The following is an 11979-nucleotide window of genomic DNA, read 5'->3' on the forward strand; positions in this document are numbered from 1 at the left end:
CTCAGCGGACTGGACGTCTCTTTTAGGTTTGGCCTCAGGAGGGGAGGCCTGCGAGCGGCTCCAGTCATTTAGATGCCAAGAACCTCCCACTCAGCACTGTGGGAAGCTCATGTGAACACCATGACCTCACTGTGTCTGCCCTTTAAATGAATTAGAGCTGTTGATTTACAATTTTAAGTCCATGTAAGATCTGAACCAAAAGATTGACGTCAAATGAAAAGAAGTTTTCGTTTCAGGGGGCTGCCAAGTCTGTATCTTGGATGTGACTCAAATATTTCTGTCCTTAATGGGGCAACATCAATTACAGAGCCCGCTAATAGGAACTTGACAAGGAGAGGGCTTTCTGTGATATCTTTTTTGTGTTACATAGCAGTTGTATTGTAACCCAACGACTGCATAAATAACAGACGCAGCCACCGTGACATCACCCATTGGACTTTGGACCTTGGCTTTTGGAGCCACAAGTAACCATATTTGGATGAGAGGGTGGAGCTGTGAAGGAGCGAAGGATGGATCTGACTGAGAGCCCGAGGACACTATCGTCAGACAGGCTGTCACTCAAAGCAACCACCCCCTTAATTATGCGTTAAGCCCAGTTCGAACCAAAATTTTCGCAACAAGATGAGTTGAAACATGCAACTTCTTGCAATGTGCCATTCTGCAACGCTTCACTTCTACGCAACTAGATGAGATGGTGTATCATCTCTATGCAACAACTCTCTGTATCTACATTCTGATTTGCAGCTTTTCAGACTTATTTTGTGGCTGAATATAATTTGTCGCTTCTTAAAATATGAATGAGGCTAGTGATAGTGAGATACTGGCTACAGCTGCATTTATAGTAGTGATGAAACAGTGAAAAACAGCAACAAAAAAAATCATCAGATGGACTGTATTCATAATTATTCATAATTACCCCAAAATATAAATTAATTAATTATGAATAAGTAAGCAGCGCTACTTTATCAGTGTGTGTGTGTGGAGGTATAAGCACATACAACGAGCAACAGCAGCAACCCACCGTCCAACACCGGCACACGTGAGGACAGAAACAGAGGGCTTGACAGGGCACCTGCTGAAGCAAGCAAACACTCCATCTGCGGTCATTTTAACTCGACTAGTGGACTTCACTACAAGCTGATTAGATGTAGAAACAGGTGATGTGCTTCATATTCTAAAACCAGTCGCTGGCGATTTGACCAGCTGAGTTACAGGTGACGCCATCAATCGGCTTGAGTCGAGGTCAGTTCACACCGCTGCAACTTTTCTCTGTAACGTTCTAAAACAGTTTTGTCTCGTCGCAAATCTGGGCTTTACTTTGAGCCTTAATAAAATATAAACCATACGTTATGTAGATTACAAGTCAGTCTTTCGACGCTTTGCTTAACTAAAGACTGATGACTTTCTCCCTGATTTTGTGATTAGATGGGCAGATACAATTTCAGAGTTTAAAAAAACTCCCTACATTGCAGAACCAATAGTAAATCTGCAGGGCGGTCCTTTGGTGGCTCGCTGAACTCTTGTGCTTGTAAACATAGTCCGACTAGAAACACGTGTAGCGGTACAAAATGGCTCAGCCTCGCTCGCAGAAAACGCCGTCAAAGTTAGTGGATGTTTGTCGCGTTTGCGGCGACACATTCTCGCCAACTAAAAGAAATAAACATAATATTTTACAAGGCCATGACTCATCCGTCCGGCCAGACTATAGAGGGAATTGCCTTGTTGTTTACAAATACTTCCGGGTAGAAAACCAGCAGAGCTTTTAGCTATATATATAGCCTATATATCACATTTTTCACATCACCGTTTGGACTAATCCGATGTTTGTAAAGTCTATAAACACAATGATTGAACAAACATTACTATTTCTGTGTGCACGTTTAGCTGGGCTAACCGTTAGCTGTTAGCCCTGTTAGCTGTTAGCGGTGTCTGTAATAGGTAACTCATTACACGGTCCGTGAAAAAAAATATCTTTTCCAGCGGATATCTTAGTTACAACATGATTGAGCTAGCAAACCAGTTTTGTGTTGCTATGTGTGGTAATTATTCAGTTTTGGGAAATCACGATGTCTAGAAAGCATCAGTGGCTGCAGCTGACAGGGACAGCTAACAGCAGCAGCAAAGCTAACATCAGGACATCATCTGTTAAAAGCCTCCCGTTGTCGGATACGACATGAAACTGCTCCAGTTAGGTCAATCATGTTGTAACTAAGACATCCGCTGGAAAAAATATTTTCTTCACGGATGAGCACACATTTGATAAAACGGAGTTAAATCTCTCGGCATCCATTTTCAAGCTCTCTGTGTGTTTGTTTCCTTGCGGACGAGAAAAGGAGGAGCGCACATTTCCCAGAAGGTGTGTCCTTTTCAAAAATGCAAGAGGCGTTGCTTTGCTGCCGGCCTTTTTCGCTGGTGTGTTAAACACACTTTAGAAAGGAGTGTCCCCAGACTATCAGAAGGCGGAGATCTCTGATTGTCTGGTGACGAGACTATACGTTATGTAAAAAAAATTTACTCCATGCTGCTGTCACAAAGGGAGAAATTAGCTAATTTTTGTACCAGACTATAAACATGTTTATTTCTGCTGTAAGTTTGGGCATTTTAACATGGGGTTCTATGAGGACTGACTTGCTTCTGGAGCCAGCCTCAAGTGGCCATTAGAGGAACTGCAGTTTTTGGCACTTCAGTGTTAGCTTCATTTTTCAGCCCTGGAGGTTTCTGATGTCTTATTTAGAACCAAACAGTGGACCCCAAGATGGCACCTAGTCAGTCCGGTCGTTCACCTGGCCCATAGGCTGTTCCAAAAGAATTTGTCAAACTTCCGTAGGTCTTCCAGGGTTATGCGGCCTACTGAATATGTACAGTAGTGTTAATGCCATCATGCCTCTGGCCCAGATGGGCGAAGTGCAGCCTTGCAAAAAGGGGTAATTAAATACATGAGAAGTTAATACAATCACAATTTAATGATCAGTTCATATGCTAGCAACTGGATGATAGGCTTGGCGAACTCCAGTCAACAGTGCCAAAGCATGAGACTGGCGCACACAGATCCAACACTTTCTCACTCCGACCTCGTCACACATCGGTGTTTGGTCATGAGCTTTCCATGTCGAGCTATGACATGCAAGGTACCCTGGGAGTGTTGGTTGTTGACGTTCTGGGACGACGTGGCAACTCCTGCCTGTTACATGCATTGTCTGTTTTCACAATGATGCTCTATGGGAAGAAGGTTTTGCAATAATTCATATTTTATCAGCGCTGCCTAGCTTCACATTTTGACCGCAGTTCACTAGCAGTGATTGACACAATTGACAGCTGCGTTAGAGACTCCTCAGCTCTGATTGGCTGTTTTGTGTGTGCCACGGGGAGGAGGGACATTTTTTTCCCCATAGGCTGTCTCATATAATTCTGTTTGTACTGTTTGTGCAAAGGGTATTTTTTAAATTAAAGTTATGATATCACTTCTGAGACAAACATGGACAACACTTACTGGCGACTGTCACTATAATCATATTGTTCGAAGCCTTGCCATTTATACTGAGCACAGAATGTATGAAAACGTGGACGGAAGTTCCCATTGAGGAGATTGAGGTCATGTCCACAGCATTGTTTTTTGGAATGTGTGGACTTTAACAAACAGAGAAGGACTTGACGTTCTCTCTCCTCACAATAACACAGAAATTAAACATATTGGGTTATGTCAGCAAAAACAAACTATAACTTCAATAAACAAAGTGATTTATTATTTCTCCAACAGAATTACTTGCCTGGTGATGTGGTAAAGGCTTTGTTATTTGATGATGTATATTCTATATTTGCACTCTTTCCTTTTTTGTACTGCAACAGAACAGAACAGTCAACTAAATGAACTAAATAAAAGGCAGAAATTTTCATTAGTTGGTGGGGGCTATGTTGGGGCAGAGGAAGGCAACTTGCGGCTCAGGAGCCACATGCGGCTCTTTAGCCTTTCTCCCTGTGGCTTTGACAAAAAATTAATGGAAATGAATAACACCTTAATTTTCATTTATCATTGTTGTAGCCCTAAAGTGATTCTTACACTTTCAAGTCGTATAAATGTGTCGCCCATACACTGAATTTAAAAAATGTTTGCACATCTCGTCAACTATATGAGTCATACATCAACGGCCTGGTACGATGGCCAGTCTTGAGTCTCCTAAGTGAAGCTACCTGTTGTTTCCAAATAAAGAAAATGTCTCAGAGGAAAACAGAGAATTTTTACTGAGTGGACAGACGTGTTTGCTTTCATCAAAGCAAAGTTTAAGCACCAAATGATGCCACTCTGTTGTCAAACATATCAATAAATGCTCATTTAGACCTATTAGGAATGTTCATGTAGATTAAACAGGCTGTGTCGTCACCACTATAAGGCACAAATATGTATTGCAGCTCTAGTCAGATTTCTTAAAACATTTTTTGCCCAAAAATGGCTCTTTTGACAGTCAAGGTTGCCGACCCCTGTGCTGGGGCCATTTGTATTCATTATTTACTGCCCTGGCTTTATATAGCTGCAGCTGTGGCGTATTAAGCAATAAACATTCTTTGCTGCAGTTACATCTTTATTTGGGTAAAATGACTGCTGCTGGAATTATGTACATTTCCCCTCAAGGTCGTTCCTATTAATTAATAACTGACATGCAACCTAAAGCAACACAAAATCATAAAGTCATGGAGATTACAGAAGCAGGTCTTTACAAAAACACAGTATAAAAAGAAGCTGTCTGTCTTTGTCTTCGCCTTAGGTCCGCATGTCAGTGAGTCTGCACTGACCATGATTATTGTTCAGTATTTTAATATTCATTAGGTGGAACTGTAACCACTGGCCTTTAATAAAAGTATGGTTTCTATTTTTCACACTTCACAGTGCTAACTGTGCAGCATGTGTTGATTAAACACCGTTATTATGGATCAATGCTGTTACAAGAACACTTGAAATCACAGAGCACAGAACCGGAGATCAGCCTCAGGAAATGTCACTAGTGAACACTCACGCCATCAAGTGGTAAGAAGAAGAAATAACAGTCAAGAGAGGGATCAGTTTCCCATCTCTTATTTCCTAACTGGGCCTTTTGATTAACATTTTTTTTCAGAAACGTTCTTCTCTGGAAAAGACTTTATATTGGGATTCATACCAAGAATAAACACATAACCTGCTGTAGCTCAAATGTTTCCCATTTTTGTGACGAGATATGGCTTGAGTGTTTAAATACGCATTTAATTTTCAGGTGTAAAACAGCTCCTGACATAATAGAACTGTAAGCTGATATTACTGTTTTGTTCAAAGACAATGCTTAATTTTTATACTTACCAGGTCCTACTCATCCCATATAGCTAGGAGAAATTAAAAATGCATTCTAAACAAAAGCTCAGGTCCCAGGGGGATATAAAGAGACATAATGCATAAAAATAGGATTGTTGTGGAACTCAAAATGTGTAAGTCTATGCACATCAGATCATTAGTACCATTAAGTGTAAAATAAACCAAAGTATATCAGTATGTTATCACTTAACTCTTATATTGGCATAGATTTTAACTATCCTATTAACTACAACAGCATAATAATATTCCTGAAATTCAGTCATGACTCTTGTTTTGGTGTGTCGCCCCAAGATTTTCAGTCTCCCCATGCAGCCACCCCTATGAAACATTTTTGGGGGCACCACTGGACTTCTGCTATTGTATGGAGATTTTGATGTTTGAAGGTAAGATTTTGAATTGAATAATATAATTACTTTATAAATACTAGGGATGCACTGATTTAATCAGCCAAACATCAGCACTGGCTGATAGTTGCCTTGTTGACTGCCATTAGGCTATCGGCAAATAAGATATATCCACCAATGACAGTGGCTGTTGTTCATCTGTTGTGACACATCAATTTTGTGTTGGCAGTCGGACTCTGACAGCAGTAGCTAGCATACGCAGCTGCTGATTGGGAAAAGCCACTAGCTGGACCCGACTAAGGTATGATGTAAGAGGACAATGGGTGCCAACTGCGTGTTTGTTTTCATACTTGCTTCAGTGAGCATCTGCTAAGTTCTGCTTCTCACATCTTGGATGAGAAGAGAAATAGACTGAGCTGTAACGAGGAAGAGTTACTTAACTTCTTAAGGAAAAACATGCATCTTAATGAGAAGTAAGCTATGAGGTACCAGTGATTTCTTTTTATCATTAATATTAACAGGAGGTGCACTGTATGATAAACAAACAAAAAACATCAGTATCTGCATCATCCAAATTATCTTAAACATTGGTATCGGCCCAGAATTTTGCAATCAGTGCATCCCGAATAAACACACTGAGTAAAATTCCAAAAACAAAACAGACTCTTTAATATTTACTCATCACACTACAGTAAAGGTGCATCCAAAGAACCGATAGCACCATCATGTGGCAAAAAAAAAAAAAAGGATCTCAATGTTGAACTTAAACACCAACTGAGGCTGTGTCGGCTTTTCAGTAATATAAAACTTAAAGGATCAGACAGGAAAATTCCATTTTGGAGTGTGTAGATTATGGTATTGTTGCAGTGATAATGAGCTGTTTTTTTTAATGCATTTTACTTTTAGAAATGTGAACAATCCTTTTAAAAAATGTGAAATAAAACCACATCTCTTCGTTTTGTGACAAAGATACAGACAACACATCCATCTGTTTACAAAACTTTTAATGTAAAAGACAAAACAATACAGGAAGTGGTGACAAGAGGAAAACTATATATATTATTTCTCTCATTTGTCCTTCTCCTTCTGCTCCTTCTCCTTTTTGTCCTTCTCAGCCTTCGCCTCCTCGGCCTCATGTCGCTTGATGAGTTCCTCGACTTCTTTCAGTTTCAGCACCTTGATTTTTGTTTTCCCGTTTTCCCGTGTCAGGGTGGCGATTTCCACTGAAACAGTCGACACATTGTGTTATTGTTTACATCAAGCAGCTGCACCTAAAAGATCTTTAGGGCCAAGTAGAAATGCTAAGAGTTGAGAGGCCTGACTGATTTAACTTGCATAATCTAAGTCAGTTAACTACTGTTGTATTCCATTTAAGTGGAACAAGTTAAGCCCCGTTTCCACCAAGTGGTACGGTACAGTTTAGTTCAGTACACTTTTTTCTGTTTCCACTGTGAAAAGTTGTGGATGGTACCAATGGAACCATTCCATACCGTCCCCATGTTTGGTCCCCCCTCTGTTGGGGTACCTAGCACACAGATCTGGTACTAAAAGGTGGAGCTGTGAACACTGCAGTCTGATTGGTCAGTAGAGGACGTTCACTCTGCTCAGGGCTGAGTTGTGTCTGGTTTTGAGGCTCATGTAACCACTGTTTATGTTACATATATTTATTTTGGCTGGAAACGCTAAGTTCTAAGGTACCTTGTCTGAAAGTGTTTAGTGGAAACGGGGCTTAAAGGTCCTACGATGCTGCAATTAAGAGTCAGTGATACCTTAATTTTACATGAAACAAACAAGAATATTTGAGCAAAATGACAACAAAGAACTTTCAAATCTCACCTTTCTCTGCTGAGAGTTTGCTGACATCCATTGTTTTGTTGAGGACTTTGACAGCCAGAGCCAGAGCAGAGGACAGAGTCATCTCACCCTCTTTGTAGTCCTGCTTCAACATGGACACTGCAGCCTGAGGCAAAGGAGTCAACACTTTAAACACCATACAAGGGGAAGAGCATTGTGAAATTCACCATGATATATGGATGTATGTAGATGTATTGCTTCAACCTCTAAATGATCACTGTAAACTGCCCAAGTATCTGAGACATTTATATCACTACTGACATTTAGAAGACACATTTATTAGGCTTCAGTTTTGCACCTTCTTCAGAGTAAAGTGTTACAACAAGGCCCTCTACTAGCAGATGAGAAACATCCAGCCACAAAGCATCAGACAAACAAAGGTAAACCTCAGATAAATATGTCAGTGCCTGGTGTATCTGTTGAGATCATGTCACTGGTGTCTATTGCCTGTGTCATTCAGACTTACAGCACTGTTGTTGCCGATACAGGTTGCCTTCCAGCCTCCATAGTTGCCACTGGGGTCACTCTGGTACAACTGGAAGCCGTAGTGTTTGTCCCAGCCCATGTACAGCAGAGAAACACCAAACGGCCTCTTGCCTGTCAAGACAAACCACACAGCTTTTACAGGATGCCAAAATCCATCTGTGGTTTTACACATAGAGAGAATACTCTGTCCATGTTGTTGTAGCTTGTGAGCCAATGTGATATTTGAAGTGCTGTATGAGTGTTTTGGGCAGACATCTCTAAACATGCACACTGTAAATATTAAGACGGACTATATGTCAATGTGTACTTCTGTGTATCTCACCTCCAAACTGTGTGTATGCTTGCTTAATGTCACACAGGGCCGTCACCAACTGCTCGCAGGGTATGGGCTCCTGGTACTGCAATAAATACCTGGAGAGAAATTAAACAGGTCAGCTGTCGGTGGTGAATCGGACATCTTTATATTGACAACAACAGATTTGTCTGTGAAATGTTCAGCAGCTTTTCCTCAGGTACTCACCTCTGTGCAATTAGCCGCAGCTCATTTGTTAGTACATTAGCATCTGATGTGATCCCAGCAACACTGCAGGCCAAGTCACTGAAAACATCATCACACACACACACACACACACACACACACACACACACACACACACACACACACAAGACCACAGTACAGTGTTAGCCTGAAAACAGGGATGACCAAGGTGTTTATGGTAAGAACGGGCCGTGTGTTGGGTGTTGAGGAGTCCGTCTGTAGTTCCAATCACTCACTCATTGAGCTTGTAGATTTTCTCCGAGAAGAAAACCTCATCGAGCAGTTTGTGGATGTTGCGTCTCTCTGCTGCTAATAGCACTCCGTCATTTGCGAGAATCCCCAGACATGTTCCAGCATGACCGATTGCTTCCATCGCATACTCCACCTGATACAGGCGTCCTATGAAATACAGTCACACACTTCATATTGGTAATAGAAACACATAAAAACCTTTAAGGCTTTTATATCTGACACACGCTTGTCAGTAAAAAAAATGTAACTCTTTAACAGTAACTCAAAGTCCGCTTTAACCCTTGAGTTTTCTCAGCTGTCCTTCACTAATGAGTGCCATGAGATGCAGACGAAAGCTTGTAAAGAGACGTTGAGTTCAGATTATTTTGTCAAACAACTCCTACCAAGATCAAGGAAAACCATTTAGCTCAAATTAGACAAAGTATGTTAAACACAACAGTCTCAACTTGAAGGACCAGTGTGTAGGATTTAGGGGGATATATCGGCAAAAATAAAATATAATAAGTATGTTTTCTTAAGTGTAGAATCACCTGAAAATAATGGTCACGACGACGTCACCTAGAATAAGCCCTTTATATCTACACAGGGAGCTGTTGCACCGCCATGTTTCTACAGTAGCCGAGCACGGACAAACAAAACACTGGCTTTAAATAGAGCCATGTGCATTTTTGCATCTGCCACTGAAATTAGCAGACCCTCCACAACTAGCCAAACAGCATCAGAAAACCTGATTTGCAATGTGGAAGTGCTTTATTTGGTGTTTTTAACCAGTTAAAATAAGCAGATCCCTTTGTTCTGGAAAGGAAGTAACCTCTGCAGGTGACTCAGCTAGCAATAAAAAAACTTTTGAACGTGTGGCTCTTGTGTTATCCGAGCTGAATATCTGCAACGAGCCATTGGAGAAACACAGTTTTGTGACGTGACACTGCTTTAATCAGTAGGGTGGTTAATATGGCTCCTGGTTCCTGAACAATGAACGCTAGAGGGATCCTAACCGGGCATTCATACTTGGCACATGGGAGAAGTTTCAGTTGGTTGCAACCTGCAATCCTCACCACTACATGCCTCTAAATCCTACACACTTTAATGTCTTTAACTTCACAGATGCTCTGTTGGGTCACAAACCCATTACGTCATAGAAAAGCACCCAAAGAGCTGTTAATGAGTCAAGATTTCATATCGTTGACAATAAAGCTGCAAAATATTCATCATAGAAATTCCACATGTATAGGAAAATTGCATAATACAATGCCAAGACATTTAAGGTTGTCGAAATATTGTAATAGTCTAAGCATAATAACAATTCCAATACTTACCTTCAGGTGAAAATATGGTTGTTCGAGAATCATATCTACGAGACTGAACAGAGAAAAACATACATTAGCTGACTGAAACAATCTGTGGGACATTAATAACACGCATGGGATCTATTTGAGACAAGTGACGTACAACAGCTGAAAGTCACTCACCATTTTTCACTGTCACTGTCACTGACACTGTCCTGCAAAATAAAACAGAGCTTATAAGATAATGGGGCAACCAGCAGACACCAAACAGCGAGAAGGAAAACGCATCAACTTATCTTCAAGTCAGAGTTTTAATTTCTTCAATAAGAACGTAAATATCTACTTCCGTACAATATGACAAACATTTACTGTTGAGAAAGTCTCTGATAATTTATTTGCACACGCGTTAAGGCACATCAACAGTTTACAATCCACTTTTCTGTGTCTCAGTAGCTGACAGCTAAGTTAGCTCGGTAGCTAACTGCTGCTAAACAGAATGAATCTGCAATATCCGAGCATGCTAGTCCGTTAGCATGCTAGCTAGCCAGCTAGTTCATAATAAAGGAAGTACTCTGACCGGACACGGTCAAACTGAGCTTATACTCTGAAACTGTGCTGAAACTAAACAATACTGTATTAAACAGTAACATATCGATACATTACCTGATGTAAAAGGGTTTAGGTTTGCGTAGTTTTCCACAGACTGAGGGGTCCACTACTTTCAGTTTGATGTTTCCTCGCTCACACCGGAGTCCTGAGGGAGTTAAGGCGCAGCTCAGCAGCGCCACCAACCGGCGGGAAGACCGGTCATTCTTCTTCTTCTGCAGTTTCTTATGGCGGTTGGTATCCACAAATTGAATAACTGCCACCTACTGGAGTTACCCTGAAGTCTCCACTTAGAATATAAAATACTAATACTACAACTACTACTGGCTGACTTGTCCTCCTTAGCTTCCTATCTTACCTACTTCCCCATGTTTACTTCTTAAAATAAATAAATGTATAAACAAATAAATAAAATCTTAAAGTCAGTGTCTAAAAGCAACAGGTAACCAGTGTAGGGAAACCAGGATTGGTGTGATGTGGTCATGTTGGAGGTGTGAGAGGGATTTCATTTTATTTTTTATTTTATTTTATTTTATTTTCATTCATTCATTCATTCATTCATTCATCTTCTAACCGCTTCATCCTCTTGAGGGTCGCGGGGGGGCTGGAGCCTATCCCAGCTGACATCGGGCGAGAGGCAGGGTACATTATTTTACTGATGCCAGAGAGCAAGGTACTGCAATAATCTAACTGACTGCTTATGAATGCATGAATAACAGTTTCCAGATGTGTGTTAGAAAGGAAAGATCTGATCCTGGAAATATTTCTGAGATAGTGGAAGTCAGATTGAGCTACTGAGTTTACTTTGTTGTTGTTTGATATTTTTTTTGTTTGGGTAATAATAATAATAATAATAATAAAAGATATAGAAAATTATTATTTAAAAAAAACTAGGGGGGAAAGAAAAAAGCTAGGGAAAAACTATATTTGTAATACTACATTTTAAAATTATGTTACAGAATTATTATAATTTCTAAGCATTACTTCCAGGTAATTTCTTGTTTGTTTGATTTTTTTTTTTTTTTTTAAAAAAACAAACTAATTTTCTTCTTTTTAATTTTCCGTTTTTGTTAATTTCTTGCTAATTTTTGGGGTCATTTCTGATTTCATTGCTCATTGCCTCTTTCCCATGTTTTATTATTTATTATTTTCTGTCTGATAGACGTTGCTACTACGTATTTCTTCTTATTGATTTCTTTCATCATTTTATCGCGATTGCTTTTATATATTTGTATCCTTTCAGCCCATTGAATGTGAACTCAGGGCATTGCTTTG

General features: G+C 40.2%; 1 protein-coding gene across 1 annotated transcript; it reads right to left on the reverse strand.

Annotated features, from left to right (window-relative positions):
• Positions 1 to 6669: 6669 nt before the first annotated feature.
• Positions 6670 to 10886, reverse strand: LOC125900987 (proteasome subunit alpha type-4-like). Its single transcript, XM_049596333.1, has 9 exons — positions 10762 to 10886; positions 10282 to 10313; positions 10129 to 10171; positions 8797 to 8959; positions 8543 to 8620; positions 8345 to 8433; positions 8003 to 8133; positions 7519 to 7642; positions 6670 to 6905 (listed from the first exon to the last, which is right to left on the reverse strand). The coding sequence occupies exons 2-9, from the start codon at positions 10282 to 10284 to the stop codon at positions 6751 to 6753; spliced, it is 786 nt and encodes a 261-aa protein (XP_049452290.1). The 5' UTR covers positions 10285 to 10313; positions 10762 to 10886; the 3' UTR covers positions 6670 to 6750.
• Between the last annotated feature and the right edge of the window lie 1093 nt (positions 10887 to 11979).

This window comes from Epinephelus fuscoguttatus, linkage group LG2 (genome assembly GCF_011397635.1).
Source record: "Epinephelus fuscoguttatus linkage group LG2, E.fuscoguttatus.final_Chr_v1".
Classification (NCBI taxonomy): Eukaryota; Metazoa; Chordata; class Actinopteri; order Perciformes; family Serranidae; genus Epinephelus; species Epinephelus fuscoguttatus.

Excerpts from the sequence above, each read along its gene's own strand:
- LOC125900987 (XM_049596333.1), bottom strand. Across the intron at positions 7,643-8,002 it reads GTATCGGCAACAACAGTGCT|GCTGCAGTGTCCATGTTGAA; the intron begins GTAAGTCTGAAT and ends CCTTTGCCTCAG. Across the intron at positions 6,906-7,518 it reads CAAACTCTCAGCAGAGAAAG|TGGAAATCGCCACCCTGACA; the intron begins GTGAGATTTGAA and ends CGACTGTTTCAG.